Source organism: Contarinia nasturtii, unplaced genomic scaffold, assembly GCF_009176525.2.
Source record: "Contarinia nasturtii isolate CC-2019 unplaced genomic scaffold, AAFC_CNas_1.1 Cnas_scaffold_533, whole genome shotgun sequence".
NCBI classification, from domain to species: Eukaryota; Metazoa; Arthropoda; class Insecta; order Diptera; family Cecidomyiidae; genus Contarinia; species Contarinia nasturtii.
In genome coordinates this window covers 4,579,301-4,607,298 of record NW_022197885.1, presented here as the reverse complement: position 1 = coordinate 4,607,298, position 27,998 = coordinate 4,579,301, and the positions used below count along the sequence as shown (strand labels likewise).

At 34.6% G+C, this 27,998-nt stretch overlaps 1 protein-coding gene across 5 annotated transcripts; it reads left to right on the top strand.

The window, feature by feature from the left end:
* Positions 1-4: 4 nt before the first annotated feature.
* LOC116339555 (RING finger protein 44) lies at positions 5-27,834 on the top strand. 5 transcript variants are annotated; one of them, XM_031765508.1, is made up of 11 exons: positions 5-1,570; positions 24,226-24,432; positions 24,596-24,763; positions 25,260-25,353; positions 25,430-25,832; positions 25,986-26,356; positions 26,528-26,925; positions 27,029-27,213; positions 27,312-27,424; positions 27,546-27,573; positions 27,650-27,834. In XM_031765508.1, the coding sequence occupies exons 2-11, from the start codon at positions 24,398-24,400 to the stop codon at positions 27,694-27,696; spliced, it is 1,842 nt and encodes a 613-aa protein (XP_031621368.1). In that variant the 5' UTR covers positions 5-1,570; positions 24,226-24,397; the 3' UTR covers positions 27,697-27,834. The 5 variants fall into 5 exon arrangements, with proteins under 5 accessions (XP_031621368.1, XP_031621369.1, XP_031621370.1 ...); XM_031765509.1 differs by having other exon boundaries at positions 25,257-25,353; positions 25,989-26,356; XM_031765510.1 differs by having other exon boundaries at positions 25,257-25,353; positions 26,531-26,925.
* Positions 27,835-27,998: the final 164 nt, after the last annotated feature.

The window sequence follows — 27,998 nt, the reverse complement described above, 5'->3', positions numbered from 1 at the left end:
ACGGATCGATACGAGACATACACACATTGTACGAGTATTACAAACCGTTGTGCTGGCCACACCAAGCATTTATTCAACAAAATAAATCAACACAATATATATCTATATATATATTTTTTTTTCTCTCCCTATCTCTCTATCTCTTGCTAGTTTCAATATTGTTAAAAAAATATATATTTGTTTGCTTGTGAAAATATATCGCCAATAAATAAAAGAAATTCATCGTCGTCATCATCACTTGTTGTGCAATTTGTGTTGTGCAAAAGGAAGTATTTCAACGCTGCAAATAAAAAATTCATACGCAGTACGAGAGAAGAAAAAATCGATTAACACAGCAGCCCATTTAATCATCGAGTGAAAAAGTCCAGACAAAACGAACAAATATAACTTATAAATATATATATTTAAAAAAAAAAACAATGGAATAAAGCAAAGAATATCGCAGCATTGAAAAGTATAAAGAAAGACAAAAAATATTTTGCTAAAGTTGAAAACAAAGTCATAACAGCAATAGAAGAAGAAACATTTTTCTCATTTCGAGTGAAACAAATTCGATCTGTGTTTTCGATTGTGAGAGTTCAAATAAAAGAGTAGCAGCGGAGACGAAGAGAAGAAGAAGAAAAAACAGCTCACACAAAATTATACGTCGAATTAAATTGAAAGTGATATTTGTTTCAGTGTGTATGTTTCATTTTTTGTTCACTGTGAGTGTGTGTGTGACATAAATGTTTGTATTATATATACGTGTGGCTGAGTATAGTAAATATCAGCAACTTTTTTGTCGTACATGAAAATAAAAATTGTTTTACGCTATTGACTTGAGTGTTTCCATGCATAATTCCAAAGTGAAAAGCGATTATCTTTTCTAGAAGAAGCGAAGAATAAAGAAAATCTTTTATCTACATGAAAACTTTTGTGAATTTAAAAAGTGCTCAAATAAATTCAAAAGTCGCGACTCAAATTCAATCAAAAAGAGAGTAAAAAAAATAGCGAAAGAAATAAGAGAAAAATAAAAAAAGAGATTTGTGAAAGAGCGAACTGATGCGAAAATAAGAAGAAGGAAAGGAGTCCCCCCAAGTGTAGACAATATCTTAAATCGAAATCCACTGTGAATGTTACGTTGTTTTCATTTTGTGTACAAACTGCGCTGCGCCGTTTTTGTCGTTCATATAAATTTCCTTGGCTGAATGTCTTGTTTTACGTTCACTTCTCGCTAACATTAGCAGTCGCAGCAGCAGCAGCAGCAGCTTCACTGTGTGATTATTTAGCCCGACAACACATACACATATAGAGCTATCCAATCCATGTTTGTAGACCAAACGATCGCAACCAATTTAAGAGAAAAAAATCACATACACACCAGCAAAAGAAAAATTTAAAGAAAGAACTCAACGATAATTCACAAAATTAAAGCAAAAATCGAATAGAAATCGTGAGTGAAGGAAAAAAAGAGTGAAAGAGACACATAATAAAGAAAAAAACAATCAGTGCAATTCAGTGACTTTAATTTTCGTAAGTCAAGGAAAAAAAAGAAGCGAGACGCAGAGAGTAAAATAAAATTGAATTTGGTGTAAGTGACATTTTCAATTAAAACACGTAGAATGTATGCATATTTGAGGTAGAAATTGTTATTGTTTTTTTGCTGGATTTGTTTTCTTGTTTGCTTCTAGTGTTGATATTTATATTAACATTGTTGGTTGTATGTGTATTCCATTTTTGAAATGTGACTGCTGCTCGGTTAAATCTAGCTTTTTTGGCTCGCCTCGTCATACTGGTCTATGGTTATCATAACATTCGCTTTGTTTACTCATACACAATATTTTTTGTGTGTGCCGTTTTTTTTATTTTGTTTTTGGTTTCTCGTTCGGTTCTTTTTACATTATTTTTGTGCAGTTGACGACGACGACAACGAAAACAGCGAGTATATACTGATGTGCTGAATATATCAACACGATCACGGCCTCCACATTTGTGCTAGTATGTAGTACACACACACATATATATATTTCAACACAACGACGGCAATTATTCGATTATGTTTGTATGTTTCATTAATGACGATGTCGTAAAAAGTCGTTTATTGTTTGTTATGATTTCATACATAAAATACGTGTACTTTAGTATAGCGTTACGTTCATTGTCTTTGTATTTGTTTATAATTAAACGCAAAATGCTTGATTGTTGTTGGTCATGCTTCTGAGCTGATTCGTATCGCGTTTGAAATATTATCAATTCCATATTCAGTTTATGTTTCACAATGAAGACGACGTACGTAGGCGCACTGGAATTTGCTATTTAATGAAAACATATGCGATCACAAACATATGCAATATGGTCAGCATATTCTAGAGAATATGAAAACAGCCCCTCATATTGTCATCGAGTTCGTTGTTGGATCGAGCACAACAAAAAAAATGAGAACAAGAATCCATATGAAATTGCGTTCATTTTCATTGATTCAGTTTGATGTTTGCAAAACGTGACTCAAGTGCCAAAAGACATCGAGCATTCAGACATCTATATAGCAACATAACACATAAGAACGTGTATTCATTATAGGTTTTCGTTCATGTCAGAGGAGAGAGAGAGAGAGGCCAATACTTTAAAGTGAATGTGGGTTTTTGCTGTTGGGGAAAGGCATCAAATTGAAATCTAACCACGTACCTTCTTCGAAAGAACATGATCAAAGACAAATTCCATTCGGTGTATGTGTGTGTGTTTTTTTAAATTCAAATTAATGGATGTTGCAGCGAACACTTTTTAATTAATTCAAATGATGTAGAACGTTTTCGAGATGAGTAGTACCTGTTTCGCTCCATCTCTCTCTTGCTTCCTCTCTCGTACTATATAGGCGGCTATCGCAAAACTTTTTCTTTTAATTCGACACATTGAAACCAAACCCAACGACCGAGACAAAGACCAACGAACACATAACTTTTTGATTGATAAAAACAGTGGCATCCGGTTGATTTAATAAAAGAACGACCCAAACAAAACAAAATGAAAATCTCTCACAGCTAATCAAACAACCAATCGCATGCAATCATCAAGGGAGTAACTTTGTCAAGTCAATTGAATTTTAAGCAAAACTCTTCGAAATAATGTCGTCATCGACACAAATTCACACCCAAATACCAATACACTGCGATTCAACGATTGAAAACTTTGCTCAAAACTTAAATTGGATAATAAATAATCTGCATCATTCGAGCCTTTTCAAAAATAAAAACCAACAACTTTAGATCAGTACGCAAACCGTTTATTGTATTCCTCTGACAAATCGTGGACAAACTTTTTTCGAGTATTTATGACAAGCCATCATTACATTTTTTTTAAATTAAATTAAGAATGTTCAATGCATATGAACAATGTGTAATGAGATTTATAAATAAGTAAAAAATATTATAAATAATTCTAAAAAAAATAGAGGAAACCTCAATATCATAAAAATCTCAAAACTTAAAAAAAATAAACCACAGTGATGAAATTTAAATCGCCCATGTTTTTTTGCTGCTGACGGATTGAACCATTTTCATCCGCTTTTGTTCCAATACGGTAACGTCAGAAATTGCCATCTAAAACCATAAATATAATTACTTTATTATATACAATAAATAAATCATAGCGCATTTCTATTTTTGACAATTTTACTCTTCATCATTCATTTAATCGCTTAAAACTTCTCAAAAAAACAACAAACATTTCATTTATTATAATATTTCTCAAGATTAATTCAAGTACTTATGAGAATCCATGAATTGCCTCCCATTTATATACATTAAGTGAACACATAATAATGATTGTCTGTTCTGTCGTCATTGCATTTCATTATGAACGTCATATTAAAGTGACAATTGAAATGTTCCCATATGGTATTTGATTGGATGTGTGTCGAATTATTGTTGGCTGTACTGTTCATACAACCGTTCCATTTAAATGCGAAAACAAAAGCAATTTCATGTGTTTCAATACAATTTATTTTCCTCATTCTCGATACCATTTTGAAAATGACAGCCCGTTCTTCCATTTAAGTTTCATTTACATTTTCTCAATTCCAAGTTGTTCGGTTTCGAAATGCCCTGAATATTTTGTTTGATTCGGAATACAAAATTGGATGTGTGTATATGTGTATTTCTTTTATGTTAATCGAATTGCGTATCATTGTTGAATGTTGACACCATAAATTAGTTTGTACAGAGTCGGGCTCTGTTGATTTGCTTTGCTTGTCGTCCATCCAATGAAAAAATATAAAAAAATAAAATCAACACTATACACAACGCATATATATGTACATGTGGAATCACATACGTTTGCGAATTTCTCATTTAGATCCACAGCAAATTCAGTAAAATAAAAAGCCAACACTATTCTAATTGAATTTTCTGTTTTGAGCTTTCTTTGTTATTGTCATTGTTTGTTGTTGTTTCTATTGCTGTTGCTGTTATGTGATGTGTGCGTTTACATAGCAAATATTTGATTATGTTTTATTTGTGAGTCGGGCATTATCAGACGTATTCAATGTGGAATGCAACGATTTGCAAAATAACTGCTGCAATTGTCAGTTGACAAAGAAATTACGCAGCAACGACTCGAGGAAAAAAATTGTGTATATTTATATATTGACGATACGATATGACAGCTTTCGCTAGAAACGTGTACTCGTTTTTTTGCTATTTTAATATTACCATATCGACGACTATTTGTCCGATGACGATCCAATGTGCACAGCTTGATATGAATTTTAACTTTTGGAAAATTCAATTTCTATTCTCACAATCGCATACTATTTATCGAATGACTTTAGTGCTAGAATTTTACGACAAACTGTCGTCTGTATGAGAAGGAAACCAATAAGAGAGAAAGAGAGAAAGAGACAAAAAGAACCAAATGGAAAAGTGAGCGATTTAGTTCAGGGATGGTTTTTGTAGTCGTTTTTTACTCTGTCATAAAATATCAATTTCGAGTTTTTTTTTTGCACCATGAACTCCGAAATGAAAATGTTGAAAATGTGTGGCAAGAAAACAAACAGAAAAAAACCACTTTTCTCTCACCAAATTGTGAAATTGAAATTGACTATTGATGGATAGAAAATCTCCAGTGAATCGGAGAAAAGTGCGAAATTATGCGAATTGATTACAATTTTTTTCGTCCCCCCTCCTCTCTCTTTCCTGTACAATGTGTGCTCTGTACATCAAACAACAATCATCCGAATCTGACAAATAACCATCCATCCATCTGTAACATCGGCAGCAGTAGCTGGTGTAGCAAAAACACCATCGCCATTCAAAAACTATCACACACATTTTTCGATCGAGAGGCGGTGTAGTATTCACAGGAGATTTGCCCATTTCCGTGTATTAGTACATTCTATCTTCATGTATACACTTCGATACACTTTGTCAGCTGTAATATTATTTATATACACAGCTGCTTTTATGGCCTCAGTCATTTGTGCTTCAATGTGATGTACGTTGAAAGAAAAAAAAACTGGCTGTGACAGCCAGGCCTACCCGTCTGTTCACTTGAAAACCGTACGTATTTTCTACGCTCTTTCTCTCTCTCACTTTATATAAATAAAAAATGATAGAGTCTCTCGTTTCAATCGACCTTATCTTTGTCTACGCACAATGTCTGAATTTCCATTTCCGAGGAGTTTTATCTAAAAATTTGAAGGCATTATATTTCACACATTTTGCGCACAAAAAAATATAAAATATAATGTGTGATCATATTCTTTCATATCACTATCGAACATTCATCGTCACTTTTTTTGTGGCCATCATCATTTCGCAACAAAGCAACACATATATCAGCATTGAGCAATGCTTGTCTTCCTTCTACGATTTTCTTTCAACCGTGTCTATCATAGAAGGACAAAAGCACAATTACGAATGGTGTGTTTGGGTGCGAACACGCTAACAAATACATACAATATACGAATAAAGTGTTCATTTGACGGGCGCGCTTTAACGTTTTTAACTGTGTATGTGTGTATTTGCTTTTGATTTGCCATCGCATATGCGCACTTACTCTACATACCAAATCAAACAAATGAAGAGAAGAAGAAAAAAAACGGTTTTCTTCAAATTTTCCCTCTACCACACAATATTCACGATGTCTGCATGGATATTTTGTGGCTAAAATGCTAACCAAATACATATAGTTCGCTGGGCTTGTGAATTATTTGTGATTTTGCCAAACGGCGTTGAACAAAATATGCATGTAAAACGAGACTAGCACATCGTCGAGTATCAAAGCCGTGTACACGAACACACAATCACACATTTTTATTGGTGACTTATTCTCATGCTCTCACTGTCACTGGTTTTGGTGTTCAGGTCGTTCATTTCTTTCAACATCAGTACGGTGTCATTTTTAAAATTGCTTTGTACAATATTAAAGTTATGTATTTTTTTTTATAAGACCAACACCGTGTGCTGTTATTTGTTTTTTTCTGTTTAACTTGCGACACTTTGTTATCTTTCTCCGTCCCTGTCTCTTTGGTTCTTGGTGTATTGCTTTGTTTGCTTTCGTTTACAAAGAAAATTAACAAAGCGTCATGCACGATAAGAATAACAAGAATCACATTTAAAAAATCCAACGAGTTTTTCGCTCCATATTTATCTTGTTAGGTTTTTTCTTCTTCTTGAAGTTGCTGTATATGTTCCAATGTATATGTTCCGTTTTTTTCCCTCGTATGGCCACCATGTTTTTTTTTGTCAATGACCGCCGGATGCGACATTATTAAGCCAAGCAAGAAACGCCCGTTCAAATGGTGTGCGCTTTAAATTAAATAAACGACACAACAACAGGTCAATATAAATGTATTATATCGGTGAATGCAAAGCGCAATTTTGGACTACCGAAAACGTTGAACTTGCGTGCTTTGTCCCATTTTGGCCAGATAAAAGGCTAATTTTTTAGATTACAACCACTCGAAGAGAAAATATTCACCGTTTTAGGGAAAGAGCATCATAAATTGTTACCAGTTTTTTTCATACCTTGTGGCATGTAATTTGTGGTTCATGACATGTTTTTGTATGTATATTTACAGAAGATCTTGATGTAATTAGATCACAAAAGAGCAAGAATACAAAATCGTTCGGTTTGTTTGCAGTAAATACAACATTGTGCTTCATATTAACTGATTGTGTATTCTTTGTGCCACGTATTAAAAACCTCCAGTTCCACACAGTATTATGCCCCAAGGAATTCCATTTTGATCCAACTATAAACTTTTATTAAGTTACCCACTTATGCTCTCACAATAAATTTATTTAAAAAAAAAACAACACCCCGACAGCTACTTTCTCAAGCACGTTTTATTTGTGGCAACATCAATAACAAAAAAGTAGAAGTAGTGCATTGAATTTATAGTGCTCTCCTTTTGATTAAGTAATTCTAACGAAGTATTATTTCGAATTTCAAAAGCTCAGATAGTGTGAGAGAAAAATAACGAATTGAAGTAATAGCACATACATACACACATTATTGCAGCGAATAAAAGTAGATTTTACCCAACATCAAAATGCCACTACATATAGCATATGTATAAACTAAAAAAACGGCAAAAAATACTTAAAAAAATGAAGAGATTCGTAAAAGCGTAGCCATGGAAATAAGTGGAACATTTTCTATTTCATTTCAGAGGTAGAAGTATACTCGAAAATAGCTTTATTCACATTTTACTTGATCGTCAGCGATATTTTTTCGTTGCTTTTTCTTGTTTTCTTCAATCAACGTTTTTACGCAAAAAGTGGGCGATATTATAGAGATAGAGAGGGGTGTAGAGGTAGCAAGAGAGAAACACGAGCGAAGTTTCTTTAAATTGAACGTTCACGACAAGGTGAGTCAACGTCAGTGTCAGAGTTTTCCATTTGCTTCCGTTTCCATTTCGTTGAATCCTCACGTTGAAAATCCGTTTATTATTCAGTCAATAGACTTCTTTACTTTATTTTTCTTCTCTTTTTCCTCAATTAGAAGATGAATAAAGACATACAAGTTGCATACTGTTATTCATTCGGATTTATTTTCAATTCCAGCTGGTTCCATGGCAACATGTATTTCATATTTATATTTGTCTCTTTTTCTATCCAAAGTGCAATTAGCGAAGGATTTTACGACGAAAACAAAACAAGACCTGTTTATTGTTTCGATTCAATTCAATTTATTCGCTTGGAATTAGACGTTCAAAAATGCTTCAGAATGAAACATCACATGCTTCGAATGCGGGTTTTGTGTGAGAAACTTTCGTCACACATATAAAAAAAACCACAATTTAATCTCATCGAGTGTGAGTCCACGATTTAAACTTTGCAACAGCATAGATAGAGGAATGCCATTAAATGAACAACAAGTACAAGCAACAAATGCATACTCTACGCTACGGAATGAATACAATTTAAGTTTTTTTGAATAACATTGTCCAATTTTACGTACAATCGCATAGCATGCATGCCACTCTATTTGAAGATATGCCATATTTATTGTCCTTTGCATGTGCTGCAAAATGTCGAAGCGACAGAGCTGCGGCGAGACGCAATTATTTACGCAGTTTTAATGTGTCTTTCATACAATTGAAAAGCAATTTTACCAGTACAAAGCATATTCAATTTACAACCGAAATTATTCATTTGAATTATTTGGGTCTCGCTTCATCTCTCACATATTGTACATTTCAACGATTATCTTCCAAATGAAACATGAGTTGTGGCCAAAACACCACACATTCTTTACGAAATTGCGTGAGTACAACTGCTTAATATTCAATCGCATTTCAACATCTGCGCCACTCACAAAACCCATACACACAAACACCCATCCGAAGATTTTTATTGGATTTGAATTTGGAAGAGGAAATTATATATTTCTATCGATTTAATTCAACTGAATGCAAAATGATTTGATGCGGTAATCAATTTTCTCTATGGCATACTGAATTGTGAAGTGATGATAAAAACACCCACGGAAATGGTATTGCATGAAATTCGCTTTATTAAAAATTCTGTGTGCTTGAGGAACGTTATTATCAATGAAAAAAATATGAAAATCTTGTAACGGTTAAAATGACCGCAAAGTATGAGGAAAAACGGCAGCTTATTTCTGTATTCAAGTAATGAATGTGAAAAGAAAGGCGATGGTTTGAAAAGATTGGCGAAAGTGTGTTATTATAAGCCATTTCCTTTTCGCGTAAGTATCATTATTATCATGGCCGTCATTATCAGTCTTTCAATGGCGAGCCAAAACCAAGGAATACATACCGAGAGCAAAGAGACATACACAGATAGAGCGAAAAAAAAACAGATTAAGCACCAAAAACACATAAAATATGTATCGTGCGAAAACAAATAACGGTATATTGAATGGAACGCTTCAAGCCAGACTCTCTTTCTCGTTTTTGCCCTTACATACACACTCACCGACACATACACACATTTTTTGATGAATGTAGCGAATGGTAAAGCAGTCCGTTCATATATATATTTTTGTTTTTGATCGCACAGCAACTGTGCTGTTTTGCTCGCGTCTCCTTATCCACCGAAATTTTGCTGGATACACATTGGCTTTGACAAATGGCTACTGCTCCTGCTGCCTGGAACTATGCGATTTTTTGAATACGCGCGCATATCAAGCATACTATATGAAATGGTGTTTGTGCACAGGAGTCATAGTCGGCGCTGGTAAATGTGTGTATTGAGCGCGTCTCCATGAATACCATGATATACATATTCTCCCATTGTGCGCCAGTGTTGGTGTGCTTTTTCGTGAAAAATATGATTCGACGGCGGCACCACATTGTGTATATGTTTCAGCGTAATTTTCGTCGTCCCTAGAAAAAGGGTTTCTCATCGTAAACGAACGACAGTTGTATCCAGCCGAGTGACACACACACCACAAAAAAGACACACACTGCTGCTGCTTCTTTTCGAATGCGTCGTGAATAAATTTTGCTCGCAGAGTACCTTTTGAAATAAAAACACAAACAACCAATTTTAGTCGTCGTCGAATTCGTATGCAAAATAGAGTGGAAAAGTGTGCGCAGTTGAAAACACCGATTTTCGGTTGAAATACGTGAAAATATTTCAATAGTTTACAGGGATTCTTTTTTTCCCGTAAAATACTCATTTTCTTGTGTGATTTTTTTTTTCGTAATAAACGTAAATTGTGTGGTATTCTGTGTAAAGTCCATTTAGAGTTTAAATTTATTCAAATTGCTGTGTAAAATTCGGGCATAACTTGCGGGGTATAGCCTATAGCCATCGCCTTCAAGCTTAGTGTTTCTGAAACACACAACGAAACAACAAAAAAAAGTGAAGTGAGTCAAGCAACTTCACGCATAGTAAGTGTCAAGTGGATTATTTGATTTAAGATGGATTTTTTGCTGTTTTTTTTTGTTGTTTTGTTCCAGAATAGGTGCACACAAGAGATAAACCCCACAAATTATTTTAGGATTCCTATTAAAAAATGAATTTGTTAGGTTTCCTTATAAAATCGCAATATTGTAACAGGAATCCTAATAGATTGGCGCGCTTAAACGTCAAAGCCAACCTCACTGTGTTGAAACAAAACATGTATTATTATTTAAAGGTTTCCTAATAAAATGTTGCCATATTATAAGGAAACCTTACAAATTAATATTTTAATAGGAATCCTAAAATGATTTGTCAGGTTTATTTTTTGTGTGTGATTTAATAACTTCGATTGATTCATTTTCAAGACTCTCCATGTTTTCCTTCTGATGCTTAACCGTCTGTCTTGCTCTCGCTCAGGCCTTCTCCTTGTGTGTTTTTTTTATTCTTTCTCATTGTTGCTGGCGATTCTAGCGAAAAATGAAGTGGGCGTCTGCTGGCAGTACGCTTTTGCTAACGATTTTCTCACATACGCACGCACACAAAAGCAAGCATTCCCACAGTTAAACAGAACTCGTCGTTCATAGTCATCGCCATCAGTGTCGTATGTACGAGACTACTCATGGGTATACTCGCATATTCGCGTTTCCGATTAAAATGCGATGTATGCGTGTGTATCGTTGTCGGGTTTTATATATGAGTTGTAAACTATGCATTTTACGGCTTTGATTATAATGCCGTTCGGTCTTGTAAATCCCATGTATTTTATTTACCATTTTTTTTGGTGAAAAAACTCTCATTCTCTCTTCTCCAACAAAACACACTCACATTCGTCAATACCTTTTAGGTTTTTTCGTGTGATCGATATGAACGACCTACGCGCTTCAGCTCATTACATTGACTCCACGGCTTTTTTGTCGTGCTGAAAATGCCATATTTTTCATTCGTTCGAAACGGCGACGCTCCTTTTTCACTTCGATAAAATGATAAATACAACCCGAAACCGTAACTAAACGATAAATTCAATGTAAATTACGGTACTTAGGATTTTCCTCGAACTTCTCTGGTTTTCGACGATAAAAAAAGATGGCTAAACTTTAATGTAATTTAATGTGTTGAAGCTTGTTATTCAAGCTTTTTGAACGAATTTATAACTTAAACCTTTTTTTTCTCATCGCGTATGAAGCAAGAAAAAAACGGCGATATTCTTAAACGTGGCAAGAAGAAATTGGCTGAAATGCATCCCGAACGAATGCGCGAAACAAGCCAAATAAGAACCGAAAAAGAAGCGTAAAACCAATGTGCATGTGTGTGGTGGCGTTTTCTCTCTCTCTCTTTCTCTGGCTCTTTTTAGTCGACTCTTCTTTTTTGGCTAATTTCATCCAGATGTTTTCTTTGTTGTGTTGGCTATATTTTGTGACTGGTTTTGTGCATTTCTGTTCTCGGCGACTCTTGCGTGAATCGTCTTTGAAAATGCGGGTTCAACACACTTTGCTATGTGAATGTTCTGGCTGTGTAAATATACGCCCGTTCTGAACGGAAAATACAGAAACTTTGTGTGTTACAATGCTTCTGCTGATGCATACGGTTGATGTTTTTGCTGCTGCCACTGCTGCTGTTATTGTTGAACAAAGTGCAATGCCAACGACACCGTTGATTTGCATTTTTCATCTCTCTGTTTATTGCATACCGTTTTGAATACATGCACAGCTCATTTATTGATCAAAAGCATTAAATTGGCAACAAAAGAAGTAAAACGGCGTACATTGTGTCATTACTTCTTTTCTCCATAATTCCAAATGAATATCGATGGAATGAGCAGATATGAAAAGAATGAAAGCGTAACGAAAAAAAGAAACAAAAAGTTTCAAAATGAATCACAATTTACTGCAGTAACGTTATACCATACACAAAGAGATCCTGCGGTGAAGGCAAAGTTAAATGTAAATATAAAACGTAGTTTTTTTCGGCATATCTTTACCAAATTCAAATTAGCCGCAACCGATTTTTTTCTTTATCCAAAACCATCATTCTCCGGATGGGTTTTTGTGTTTTTTTTTTCGTTAAAAAGATACCGACCAAAAAATCGTCGGCACCAATTTTCCCAAATACCAAAAATACTTTATCTATTCCATATTGCCAAGCGATAAGATAAATGGCTTACAGCGATAAAAATGAATTCGATCACTTCTCTTTCTCACTCTCCCTCTCTGTATCAGTACATGCATGTTTGATATGTCCGTATGTGCCGATTTTCAGAACATTTTTTTCTTCTTCATTCACTTTATTTACAATCTGTAAAATGAAGTGGTGAACCTTCCACTTTGGTAAAAATTACACCATTCTAAAATGTAAAAGATCAATCACTCCATTTGTGGAGCGGGTGAAAAAAAAGGTTTTTTCGAATATTATATTCAAAATACTTTCTAACGAGTCATTGGTTGAAGTTGGGAAATGAATTTTTCAGTTTGCTCAACACGATAAATCACTTCAATTCACACATGACTAATACAAATATTCGGAATAGTGTTTATCTGGGCCTCGCATTCCCTTATCGAAAATGAATGATGTAATAGCCACGAGAAAAAGATGAAAATCCAACAAAAAGGAAAAAAAACTAATTCATGCCGAAAGTGCGATAACCCGAATATATCAATGATCTCTCTCTCTCTCTCTGTGTGAGCTCGTTTCAAAAAAACAAAAACAAAAATGATTTAATGGCTTTTTCTAGTTGTATTAGCAAAATGGATGCACACGAATGCACAATGTGTGCATAGACATGCAACCATCAAATAGATCCGGCTGTGTGAGTTCAATCCACTGAGAATTCGTAAACGATAGTGTTTCATAGCTCTCATTCGCTCTCAATCAAATTCTCGATTTTACTCTGTCTCGGTCTCTCCATTCATTCAATCAGTGCTGCTGGGCTTTGTTTCCTGCAGACGATGCATAAAATAATTTTCGATGATAAAAATTTTCACATTAAATTCGCTTCATATTTTGGGAAATTCCATCTAGCTACTTCTGGTAAACCGATGGTTGCATGATCGTCATGAATATAATTTCTATACCGAAAAAAAAAAAATCCGTTTCAGTGACGAATGAATACATTTTGTCCACAAGGCGGAGAAGGAGAAAAAAGTGAACGAACAAAAGAGAAGGAGAAAAACGGTAACATCGTTATTTATGTTCATAATGTGACGTGATGTTCGTGAGATTTGAAAATAGAAGCCACTAAATCCAGTGATTTTCTTCTGTTTTTGGGTGTGAATACGTGCGTGCGTGCGCTTTCATTTCACTCACAAATAAAATGGCAAAATATAGACATTTCGAGATATAACAAAAAAATTTATATGCTTTTCACTAATGAACACACAAACAAGCAATTTATAAAAAAAATATGACGAAGACGCCACTGTGAATTCCTTTCGTTTCGTGTGTTTTTGTGTGTATAGCATAAAATGTATTATGCATTGGAATTGATCTAAGCGTCGCATACGTGTGTCTTTGTTTTTGCCCATTGACATCGAAAAGACGGTGTAGCCAATGATGCTGTCGCTGTTTTTATTATTTGGTGCTGCTGACGATGAGATTGGCAGTGAAACAGCACATTTTTCTCGCATTAAATGCGAGAAAGTAAACAAAAATAGCGAGCGACACACAAAATGAAAACATAATGAAATCGATTTTGATGTGACGACGAAAATATGACAGTCTTCGGTTTCAGACATGCTTTCCATTCTCTCTTTTTCTCACTGAAAGCGACTTTGACAATATTAACCAAAAAGAACGAATCAATATACGACAACGACGAAACAAAAATATATTGTGAAATAACCGTAAAATAATGTAACGGCAAAAGCCATTTAATCGTACATTAAACACATTGACCCACAGCATTCTTGCACACACTCCATCTCTACGATCCATGCAAATACACACAACGACAACTGTGTTTTCTTTTCTTTCTTTTTCATGTTATCACTCAATCTCTTTCCCTTCCGATCTTTTCGTCTCTCGTCGTTTCTTTCACTCTTTCTTTCGTGTGTTACATTTCATCATATGTGCTGTGCGTATTCTTGTTCTTTTCACTCGTTCGCTGCCACCATTCGCTTGGATTCAATTCCAATTTTTTGTCGTTCCTCTTTCAATTTTCATTCTCGTGCAATTGAACCATTTTATACATATATATACATTTCTTTTTTCATCATCTGCTTTTCATTCGTGCTCTTCGAATATATCCATATCATTCGCGTCGGTTGTAATTCATGCAAGCAAAAGAAAAATCTCCATACATATTTTTTTTCTTCATAGAAAACTACATATTGGCAAAAAGGAAAAAAACGGCTCAAGTGTTACATTACGTTCAAAGTCACTGTGCGATGATGATGTTCCCCAGGCGATTTTTCATCGATTTATACATAACATATACGTAGTCTCTCTGATATTTAAGTGTTATTTTTCTTTCATTGCACTTAATTCTCATGACTATGCAGATGGTGTCGCATCAACGTTCACTTCAAAGAATTCCACATTGAGTGTTCAGAGACCCATCCGTCAAGTGATGTGTGATTTAAGTAGAAATTTTTCCGATTATTTCGTTGACTGAATATTCAATAACAACGAACGAAGGAAAGAGAGCGAACGAGAGCGAAATTATACGCTCAGCAAACGCCTTAAATGTGATTTTAAAAACCCAATTTATATCTACCAGTAAATTGAACTCAAGGTTTCATCTGTGGAAAATCAAATATAGCGACCAAATATAGTAAATATGCTCTTTAGCAGCAGCAAAATATAGCTATCTATTAAAGGTTGTGTATTATAATATTACGACCTTATTCCACTGCAAATTGTTTGCGAATGAAAAAAAAAAAACATCGAAAGTCTGAGCTAATTTTTTCCATTGAGAAAACCGTAAATCTCGAGGAAAAAAAAGTAATTGGTTTTCCCTTTCTTGCAAGATTGACTCAGCATTATTGATCGATTTTATGATAGTGAATCCAGCAGCAAAGCGATGAAGTTGGCAAAACAAAATACCAATTTCGAAATGAAAAACTATGAAATGCACTCTGTGTTCTTCGAAAAAAAGAGACCATGCATTCACACACAGACTCGATCAATTCTATTGAATTTCGAACCTTATCTGCTGCCAATCGAATCGAAAATTGTGGAGTGGAAACGAAAGCATATGGAAACAATGGAATGGCATTTAATTGGCATAAAATTCCATTTTGATCGCTCTTTTGATATTATTTCATAATGGATGCATTGTCTAAGTAAGAACACATTGAACGGTTTTTGTACGACCAGCACCAGACAATCTCTCGCATAAAAACGACGTTAAATGAGTTACAATTAATCATCGATTTGGGGGTATTGTTGATACTCCACATTAAAAACGAAACGAAAGACGATGACTTTGACGTTCAACATTTTCGATATGTATATACATAAGCAAAAGCAATGTATTGAATTGAGCACAACCATATCAAGTCTGTCGATGGTCACATACCAAATACTTCAGTTTCACTATAACGGAATGTAGTTTTGCATTGTATTGAACTTTGTGTTTCATTATGAAAATTCAAGTGCGTTACAATTTGAGCTATGTCTGCTCGGAGATTTCTCTGAATACGTTAACATATATGTAAATGGCAATACGCTCGACAATCGCATTGAAACAAAAACAACACACACAAAAAAAAGAGAAAGTCGTACGTAATGAAAAAAAAAATAATTCTCTTTTATGGATTTTAACTGCAAATCGTAGAAACTGCGCATAAAAATACTTTCCATTTCGACTATATATTTATGCTTTGGATGAATGAAAGAAAATAATCTTTGTAATGCGGTAATAAAGTGTAACAAAGCGTAACAAGAACGAAATTTTTGTTTTAGAATTCGAAACTCTGTCCATTCAAACATGAAAATTGAAGAGAGAAAAAGAGAGAGAGAGAGAACCCCTTGACCCGAATTAGTATAACATGATACTTAAAATATATGGCATAGTATGAAATCTTTTTAGCTATTTCGATCTGCTCGATTAATTGAGATCGCTTGTATTGTGTGCTGGTCGGTAAATTGCATAATTGAAATGAGCCCGCATTTCTCGACCCTCGACCACTATATATATATGTTTCCTGAATATTTTATTTTTGCCTCCCTAAATACAAAACATTCGTAATTCCGGTAAATGAAACAAATACGAAAAATCCATGGTGGCCATTTCTAACCAAATCTCACCATTTCAACACTGACCCGTATTGTCCATAATTCACCGTTCATTTTTCGCTTGAACATAAACTTTGGTCTAATTGGTTTCCATTTTATACGTTTTCTATCCAGTTTTATTTTTCGGTTCACTCTGCATATTATTATTTTTTCTTTGGTGAGCCGCATTAATGTAAATGTGGAAAGACAGTCGAAACATTTACTTTGGCATATATGATAAATATTTAGTTGGCATGCATCGCTCATTTATAAACCTGGCTGCTATCGTATTTGTGTTGTAGTACTTTAACCACTCTGCCTAGCATTCTGCCGTAGCTAATGCTATTGCATAGGCAAATGAATGCCGACGTTGTAAATTACTGTATAAAGTAATTTTCGGTTAGCGTTGATGCTTTTGCAATGAGTATGTAAAATCGGAAAAACTTTTTAAATTGGCATGGATGCGTTCGTCCGTTTTACTGGTAACCGATTCTACTTTACATATAATACAGTTTGAAGGCACACATATACTCTGCACCGCACAATATTACATCGATTTTCAATGCGAGTTAATTTTTAATGTTGAAAAACTGAAAAATTAAAGTGCTTTCGTTCGATGTTTATTGCTGTCGTTTCCCTAGCGGTTTTCCCGCATTTGAATTTCAATGCCTTGTTGACTCCACCCAATAAACCAAAATAAATATATACGTTCCGTGCATAACCCGGGACACAACTCTGAACCGAATTAATATTCTAATAACATTCAACTTTGAACTTTTGAAATGCAAAAGGAGCAGGAAAAAAGGGAAAAACATCGACACACAATATAATAATGTTGTTTCAGCCAATTTTAGCCGGATTAGCAAAGTAAAAAATTTCTCTCTTCCAAAACTTCGCCACCATTCAACGGCTTTATAATTTTATGTTTGTACCGAATGGAACAAATTTTTATGCTGATTTTCGTCATAAAATACCGAAAATATATTTTGATTAATTTATGTTTTCAACTGGAAATTGAGTTCGGTTCCGATGAATTGCCAATAATTTAATGCAAAATGAAATTCTGTTCGGCTATATCATCGTATATCTAATTTCATTTATTCGAATATCGTAAGTGGTATAAATTACTTTGAAAAATATACTACATAAATACCAGTATCGAAATAAATTCTTCTTCGTATCGTAAATTCATGCAATTTCATCATTGCTTTATTTCATACATTGCACACATAAATGAATTGCCATTCGAAAATCACAATTGAAAATATTTATGCAAAATATTACGTAGCGGGGGAGGTTATGAGTGCAGAGATTTTTCATTTTTATTGAAATACGACATTATTATTTAATTTTGTGATAATTGGGTATGGTTGAAAATATGCGTTTGAAGTGTACGTTGTGGCAGATGCAATGACTTTTTCCATGGGTCAATTTTACGCTTGCCCTTGCTGTCGACATAGTTCGAATAAAGTTTTACATATATGCACATGATCGTTTATCCTTTGGCATTTTCAACAATTGCATTAAAACATTGAATATCATAAGCCAATTTAAATCGAGAATCAAACAAATCGCATCAAACTTGGAATTTCATTAACATTATTAAGAGCATTACGGCTAAAGGATTATCACGAATTTGTAAATGTACCCAATTAATGCGATACAAAGCGTCTTTATGAATACTTTTTCGCGTGCCGATTCAAACTCAAACGCTTTGGCGCGTGAAAAAAAACGATTGAAAAAAATGCTGGTCATACGGTAAAAAAACCGCGCTTGCAAGTAAATTGGGAAAATTGCTGATCGATTTTTTGCGATTGTCATGCTATTTTACATTCATTTCGCCATATCGTGCAAAGATTTAACGTTACCATTGTAGTTTTTTTCACGGAAAAATTATTGGCGGAAATGTAATTATGTACTGTGTGCTGGTATGTGAGTAAGTTAACCGTGTTTTTTGTTTGAAAAAGGCTCGAAATTCGAATTGAAAATGATGGTTGCATTATTTCCGCTCATCCAACCTTCATAAAGAATGAGAGGAAAAAACAACATACACAACGATTTTCACTAAATAGAGAAACCGATTCAATTTTCTCGCCTATTGAACACGGAGTAATTGTTTTTGCAATCTCTCGTTAAAGCATACTATTATCTCGCTTATATTAATTTAATATTGCTCCAATTTCCAGGAATAAATCTGATTTTGAGGGGGAAAATCTATAATAACGAAGGTTTTTTCTCTCGCTCTCCCTCTCGCACACACACACACACACCAAATTAAAAACGATATTTTTAAACGATACCAAGTTAAAAAGAACTTTTTCATTTTGGGTACTCGTAGTATACATATCATGAAAACGGCATACCTGACATTTACTCTCCCAAAACTTTTTGGCTTATCATTAATGTATAATTTTTGATTCGTTCGCTGTTTTTCAGACGATAAAGTTGATTTGTTGTGTTTTCAATACATGCACTTTGAGAGAAAGAGAGAGAGAGCGAGATTGTTAAAGTTTTGCAATTTTTGATGGAACAAAAAAACCAAAATGTTCCACGTTTTAAATGCAATATTAAAAAAATGTGGAAAAACAAAAGCATTCGAATAGATAATAGTTTATTTAAAATTCAAATTTTAGTGGAAAATTGTTAAAACTGTTGTTCTACTGTGTTTCAAATTTGTAAAATGGTTTATTAGATTACGGTGAATTCAAGCCGCTTGAATCAAGCGTATGCAAAATCGTCGAATAAAAACGTCTGAATCGATATATTTTCGATTGACAATTTGGTGTGTCCGATGAGTTTCGTGAGTTTATACAACCGAGTTAGCGACATCTGAGTGACATTTGCGTACGCACGGGCCCCATCAATTGCAATAAAATTGAATGCAGATTAATTTCGAATTGCAGACAACAAACACCAATCGAGAGAATGAAATAAAATCGAAAGCATAAACGCGCAATTTTTCTTCGGATCGTTTTTTCTTCTTCTTTCATTTCAATGTTGGCGCAATGAGGGCATAAAACACATAGCCGAACAATGATACAGTGCGAATGAAATAGATGGCAAGAATGCGATTGCAGAGGAGAAAAAAAAGCGAAACTATCGCGCAAATAAATCATTAAATATACAGTGAAACGAAACGAAAACGTATGCGAAAACGAAGACGGGAAAAGTCTAGCGAAATGAACCAGCACAAGAGAAATAAAAAGCGAAACAATGAAAACAAAATCGTGCACACAGGAAAAGAAACGAAAAAAAAGAGAAGCAAATAAAAATCGAGCACAATCAAAGAGCACTTTTTATAAAGAGAATAATATCGTTTTCATAGTCGAACTCATAATTTATTCGTTTGGATCGGCTCGTAGTTCACTCTCGTCCAGAAAACCCATTTGTTACATCGAAAACGTTTTTAATACATAGAAAACGCGCAATAAATAATGTTTATCTTGACGTTAAAGAAAGAAAATCTCGAAGTACTCTACGCAATTCCATTTCATTTCAAATCATCTCATTTGCGGAATGAAAAAAAAGAAAAAGAAATAATAATCGGATAGTTCAGGAAAATGGAACACCGAAAATATTCATAAGAAAGACAAAATGAACGTGTTTTTGTTGTTTGAAAGCCTATGCGTATAACCGTAAAATGCTAGAAATTCTAACATCGTACGTTGATATGTAGAACGCTTTGATATCACTTGATTACTTATTAAAAACACACAACACATTTAGATAATGTCTTTTGAAATGGTTCAACACATATGTGAACATTGGCCAAATGTGATGTATGATGCACCGTTACACACCGTTACCGTTTGAATTCTATGGCATTGCATTAGAGTCGTTGCTCAATAGGTATGCGTCGCTCTCTTTCTCTCTCTCTCTCTCTCTCTCTCTCTCTCTCTCTCTCTCTCTCTCTCTCTCTCTCTCTCTCCGTGTGTGTCTGAACGGCTTTGTAAATCATTTGCTTTTTCAACAGACACTTTTAGATACGTTTGTCATTCTAATTGAAGATACAATGTATGCAAACTCACGACATGTACTCATCTCTTGCACTTCGTTCAATTGGCTTCATACTATGTGTATGTGTCATACTATGTGTATGCTTCATACTATGGATGTGTGTTTGTATGTGAAAATGAGCTAAATCTGCTGTAGTCAGGATTAAAATTTGCCTAAAAATGCTGATTTGATTTTTTACTAACATAGCAATACCGTCATTCGAAATGAAACACATTTACGGCACTCACATTTACACTTCGATTATTCGCTATCAGATCAGATTATGAGCGTATGCCAATATGGAAGTAGCGCGCAAACACATGATTTTCGAATTCAATTTGAATTTGTGGTAAACCCAAGCTAAATGAAATTTAAATCCCGTTGAATTGAGTTTGATTACCATGAAAATCAGCTGATCAATGCATGCATTTGCACACACACTCAACAAGAGAGGAAAAGAAAGATGGAGAGAAAATGAAATGAAAATGAAAAATGCATTGATTTTATTCTGGGTAAATAGACGCAACGATGCTACGATTTCCAATTCAAATTGGCTTTTATTCAATCAATAATGCATCAATCATTTTGGTGATGGCAAGTCGATTGTAAGAATGCAAAAAATGAGCAATTATTCGATATGGCTTCAATGTTTCATCAATCAAACCAATGTTCGAATTGTTTAAAATTGAAAATTTCATTTATTCCAATAAGCTATTCCTCGTTTCGCCTCGGAAATACGGCCATCTGAATTTCGTAAATATTGATATAAACGATGACAACAATGAACACTTTTTTTCTCGGTAAAAATCGATTGACACAAAATGAAAAAAAAAAAAATTACGAAAAAAAGTGTTGACATATTTTTTTGTGCTGCTGATGGGTATGAGAATATGCTATCATTATTTACGCCATTGAAAGTGTCAATATGAAATAAAGTGACAGAAAAAAGCATAGCAAACAATGTGTATATTTGATTTTTATATTTCGATTTCATTATATGGTCATTGGTGTCGTTGAGTCACGTTTTCATTGAATCATGAGAGAATGTCAAACGAATTCATCATAAATGGCAAATGGCCATATTTAATTAAGAAATAAAAGAAAACCTAGCAAAAGTTGCCAACAAAAACAAAATTAATCAATTTAATTGATCGATGTTCTGTGGAAAAGAAAGAGGACTGTTTGGCAAATGTTTGCCTCTGTTTAATTATACAGCAGAGAGATTGTGTAATAACACATTTATTAGTGGAAAATGTTGTAATGCGCATTTGATTAAACCTCGGCGAAGCCACATTGTGGGGATAACCAAATCCATGTGCATACACTATTAATCAAACAAAAACAGCCCCCGATTCGCTGTATGCCTAGAAGACATATGCACATAAGAACCTATATGTATTCACACATTAGTCGAATCATTGTTATTATTATTATTACTCGAGGTTCAAATGGAAATGTCCATGCATGTATGCATCAAAGCTGGCCATTGGCTAGCCATAACCGATTTAGGTCGATTTGCACACACGCAGTGACTCATAAAGTTCTATACAATTGCCATTGTTTAACTATTAACTTGAAATTGCATTTATGTGTTGTATTTGGAGATTTGATCACTTTGCTCTACATCCCCCGTCACCGTCAGCGTATGCCATACGAATTAAATGGGAAAGAGACACAAACACATTGAGAGAGTTTGCATTTGGGCACACACAAAAGTTAGATAAATCAATATTCGGTAATTACATACTTCAATCAATGTTTAACATGTCTTTTGACCAATGTTTTGTTAAAAATCAAACACGGACGGACAACAAGAAATTTGATTTCAATATTTTATGACAATTGCTTTTCTGAACAATTCACATGTTAATGTGGACGGTTTTTGATTAGCATTTTGATTAACATTCAAACCAAAGCGCAACTGAAAATGAAGGAAATGTTATAAATGAGAATTTGAAATTAATACATAGTTGACAAAGAGGAATTGATCGATGGAAATTAGAACTTTTGTTTCAGATTTTATCTGTATATTTTCGTCCTAATAAATCGTAAGAAAGAAGAAGAATGTAGAGACAAAATCATAAAAACTTGATATTTCCTCCAGTTGCGATGACTAATACGTCGCTGGGAATGCGAAAGAATGTAAAAAAAGGAAGACCCACCTTGAACCAGGTGTGATTAAAATACCTTTGAGAATATCGCGTTTTTTTTCTCCAACAAAAAATGAATTGTTAAATCTTTTTCACATCCACATCGCAAATTTTCGAGAGCCAATGACATTGAAATCGTCGCTTGACTCATGTGCTATAAGTGTGCGTCGTCGATTTCGAATATAACGACAAGTTTCAAATTTATGAGTATATACGTATTTCGACCGTGCGAATGGTCAAAGTATGAAAATAAAATGGCGAACAATGAACGTGTGCTCACGGCCTCAATGTCAAATGTTAAATGAATTTTATTCGTGACGTGCCGTTTTTTTTCTTCTACGTTTCAAAAAGATCAGAAGAGCCACCAGATTCAGTTTGATTGGGTTATGTACGTCGTGCCTTTTTTTTAATAAATTCCAATAGGTCTATCGTGATTAGCCATTTCAATGACGCCAGAATTAAAATATTGTTTATTCAATGCAAAAGTCAATCTCTATTTAAACATAATTCGATGCAAAGTAACGTATTGTTGGCGCTTTTAAAATAAACGAAAATCAATATTTATTGCTAAGATATCTTTGGTTTAAAAAAAATTTGAATGCGATATATAAGCCCTCGATAATAATTTATTCAAGTATTCTTCACATAACCGCATAGTTTTCAACTACCTTTTTATTGAGTACAGTATTTAACTGTCCTTGTGTCAATTACTCCATTCTCTATCTGTGTGTGTACACACTATCATCAATACCTGATATTTGTTGCTTTGTGCTGTGGAATAAAAAATGACGCGCCTCACATGAAAACGGTATGAAATTCGGATAAGACATAGAGACTACGCTCGCGAGCTATAATCAAAACCTCAAACAGTTACTGTATGAATGTCTATCATTTTGTCATTGCGGCACGTACATTAAGTATTTAAAGATATCGTGAATAATTAAAATTGTGTTTTGGGAAGAGAATTGTTCATGTTTGAGGTTTTTGAAAAGAAAAACGCATACATTTTTTTAAAAATAGTCGATAATGAAAATTGCATTATGAGTTGTTGTTTTTTTTCATTATCTTATGATTCAATTTCAATGGAAAATAAAGAAAACATAAATATGCTTTGCAATTATCTTCAATTGAAATTGTGGTGTACATATATCAAATGAATGTGTAGTTGATAAAATGAAATTCTGTTACAAAGTCCTTTAATCATTTCCGCACATCGATTAGCGCGTACCTATACAACCCTCCATTTATACGTATCGCTTTTATATAGAAATGTTGAAAATAACATTTCATAACAATTCCAAAGAGAAAAAAACGGTGTGTCTTTATTTATTCTATTGTCTATCGACAGCTACTGTATTGATAGAGGTCACATTGGAGCATGTCGAACGAATTAATTTTTATTAAATGTGAATAGCACAACGCGTATTACGTGACGTCCTAAATATAATATATAATTGACTTGCATATCGTTTCATTAATTTTTTGTTAAATTATTTTCCCTTTTTTTGTCGTTGCAGATTTTTATTCTTTGAAGTAAATCGTAAAGCCGTCACTATACTAGCTCATGGGTTTTGTTGGACGCCGTTGCCAATACAAACTGCAGCACAAATCGCACCGCCAATTACTAGTGTACCAATAACATCCGCATTAGTTACACTAGCGATTGCACGTCGCAACACAGCAATCGCAATGATGAGTTCAAACCATTCGAACCACCTGCCCAGGTATGATATGAAACCGTGTTTTTTTCTACCTTGACACATTTGAGCAATAAATGCTCTTTGAACCAAAATTCGAAGAAACAATCGAATAGAATGTTTCTCAATGATTGGATTCGTCTTACATAACAATTTGATTATTATTGTCATCAATTAAATGTGATTACAGTCGGCGATTGTTCTCACGTGGATTGGCACCGCGGAATCGTCAGCGACTCTATTCAAACCACAACAATCACAATCATAATCACAACAACGGTGGCAATTCGTCCAACAACAATAACACCAGCAATGGGCCAAACAACAATAAAGACTCGGATGGATGTTATTCACATGGGTGAGTGTGTTAAATCATTATGATTTTGTTATGCTTCTACACTGAACGAATTTACCAATAATATTTATTTGATGTTGCTGTTATTACTGTATTGTATTGCAATTTACAAAATTCAATATGTAATCAAAATGAAAAACGGAAAGAGTTGAATTCATAGAAATGCGAAGCCTGGTGTATAAATTGAATGAAAAAAAAAAAACAATATATCCATGTGAATTGACGAAGCAAACGAATACCTACGAGTATAGTTCAAAATCAATCAAGTAACTGAATACATGTGAAGACAATTTACGTGCACCAGTTTTTCATCTCCAATTACAACAAACAAACCATTTGAGATTCGAAAATATATGTTCAATTCTGAAAATTACATATATTGGTTGCTCGTTCGGTTATATTATATGCTCTTTTCATGAACTTAAACACCTCGATAATTTATTATCGATAGAATTTGATAATAAAGGAAAATATATGTGTTTGTTTTTATTTTTAGTAGAGCTGGACCTAGTCATTCTGACAGGCGACACGATAGAACATCAGATCGTGACCGGCGTCAAAGTATGGGTGCTTTGTCAATGGATCGATATTCGGTGAGTTAGTACATTAGTTCGGGTTGTGAATTTTTTGGTGTAATTTCATTTTCTTTTGAATTTTTTTTCCTTCTAGCAAACTGGACCATCACAGTCGCGAAATGAACTTCATATTGATACGAGATCGGATTCGAGTCGCAGTGGAAATAGCAACATGAACGGTGGACGAGACAGAATTAGTCCGCAATATAATGGTTCAAACTCATCGAGACCGGCATCGACGTCCACATATGATATAAAATCGGATAGCCCATCACGTAAACGAAGACGTGTTTCAACACGACAATCACCAACATCGTCTTGGGAGAATCGTCAATCGCCGCGCAGCTCACAAAATCATGGCCATCATCAGCATAGTCCATTGTTGCGACGACGTTTACGTGATCAACCGCAAAGGTCATGGGAACCACAACTTCCAAATATATTTCAACAAACCCCATCCCCTCCGCATCCACAACAACAACAGCAACAACATTCGCGTGAGTTTTATTTTGAAATTTTTCTCATTTCTTCGAAAAAATAATGATTTTGGATTAATGAAGTCGAAATGGTTTCAATCGATATAAAATATGGTTACGTTTAAAAAATGTGTGCGGCAATATTAATTTACCGTTATAATTGTTTAATTTCAGAAGCGCCACAACAGCAACAACCGCAACAAAATCCATTATTGGTTGAAATGAATCAAGTGCCAGTTAGTTTACCATTGCGTCACGATCCACCGATCGGTTGGGCATACTCAACTGGTCCACACATATCAAATCCAACGTTACAAAATTTACCACATTCATGGGTTCGCGATAATCGCTTACAATCACTATGCACCAATCATCCGGCCGCAGCAGCGCCTGCGCCACATTTGCAACAATGCCAAGTGCATACAAATGTTTTTTCACAGCCGTTTGCTCACAATTGCCATTACACTGGATTCGCCGCAACACCTCAATTAACCCAAATGCAGCCACAATCGCATCAACCGAATCACTATCATCATGTGCAACAGGTTAGTATTAGGCATTTGGTGAATCACACATTTTGTGATAAATTAATTTATTTCAATCGTAATACACATTGTAAATATAATCAGTGTATGACGTAAATAGTGCAAAAAAAATAATTAAAACGAATAACTAATTTGCTATGTTCGTATTTTGTGTGCGACACTATGAAAAAGGAGAATTTGGATCATCATCATGGACAATCTCCGACGCCGTTACATTTAACAGCGACAGCAGCTCACCTTCAACATTCCTCGTCGCATATGCCACAAGTATCTCAACCGCAGCCGATTTTCATATCAGCACCCGAAAATCGTCCAATGGATCTCCATCGCCGACGTCTTGCCACGACCAGACGCAATTTTGCCATCGGTAATGATGGTGCACATTCACAGGATATGCGACGCAATTGGAGATACTCATTTCAAAATGTGTGGACACCAACAACGCACCATTCATATTCACATCATCATCATCATCCAGGTCCAATGCATCAAAATCGTATGCATCAGCCGCATAATGTGCCAATTCAAACTGGTCAAATCATCAATTCGGGCATTTTATTGAATTTCCTGTAAGTTAAACACGCCATGTAGTACATCAGAAAAAGCACCATAATTTCAATTGAATTAGACATCAAAATTAAAATGGTTTCTATGTCTTTTTTTGGTGATTAGTGCCATGTTACCGGTCACACAATTTGGTCAGCATGATATTAGCTCGAATGATTCAAATGAAACGGAAAATTATGAGGCACTATTGAATTTGGCCGAACGTTTGGGTGAAGCAAAACCACGCGGTTTAGCACGGCCAGAAATCGATCAACTTCCAAGCTACAAATATAATCCTGAAACCCATACTGGTAAGAGAGAGATATTTCATCAATTGTTTTTTCTTCTCTTCTTTCAAATGCAATTGGTGTGTGCATTGTTTAAATTGCAATTCGGCGTTTCTCTGCAGGTGACCAAAGTTCGTGTGTTGTTTGTATGTGCGATTTTGAAGTGCGACAAGTTCTACGTGTTTTGCCATGCTCTCATGAATTCCACTCTCGCTGTGTCGACAAGTGGTTACGAGTAAGTATCGATTTAATCGAATTGTATTTTACGAATGCATTCACATACGCACTGTATGTGGGCAATTAATTAAAATTCAGTCATTGCTAATGAAAAAAATCAACAAAAACTCTACTTTCAGTCGAATCGTACATGCCCGATATGCAGAGGTGATTCTTGGTCCAATTTAGTCTTACCTTAACGCAACCAGTTTCGATAGTTAAATAATTTTCGTTTTTCGTTCAGGTAATGCTTCTGAGTATCTATCTGGTTGCTCAACCGAGGAGCGTTAGGCAAACTGGACAAAGAAAATGATTTGATGAGAGCACATTCACCGAAGGTAAAAGACAAAAGTTATAGACAAAAAAAAAACACAAGCCGAATTACCAGCACAGAATCTTTCATCTGTTACCACCGAAGAAGTAGATATACCAAAAAAAAAAAAAAACAAATACCCCGAACACAAACACACACATACAACCTTTTGTTCATTTCAATTTTCTTTTGGAGCGGCGGCATACACGATGTTATAATTTGGCTTATGTTTGCTTAAGTGATCTCTGGCTGATCATGTTTTTAACCAATACCAGTACCA

Bases quoted from the DNA above. Each gene is read 5' to 3' on its own strand.
- LOC116339555 (XM_031765506.1), top strand. From the start codon at position 24,398: ATGATGAGTTCAAACCATTCGAACCACCTGCCCAG. The intron at 24,433-24,595 runs GTATGATATGAA...ATGTGATTACAG, and splicing joins CATTCGAACCACCTGCCCAG to TCGGCGATTGTTCTCACGTG. The intron at 24,764-25,256 runs GTGAGTGTGTTA...TTTTATTTTTAG, and splicing joins GATGGATGTTATTCACATGG to TAGAGCTGGACCTAGTCATT.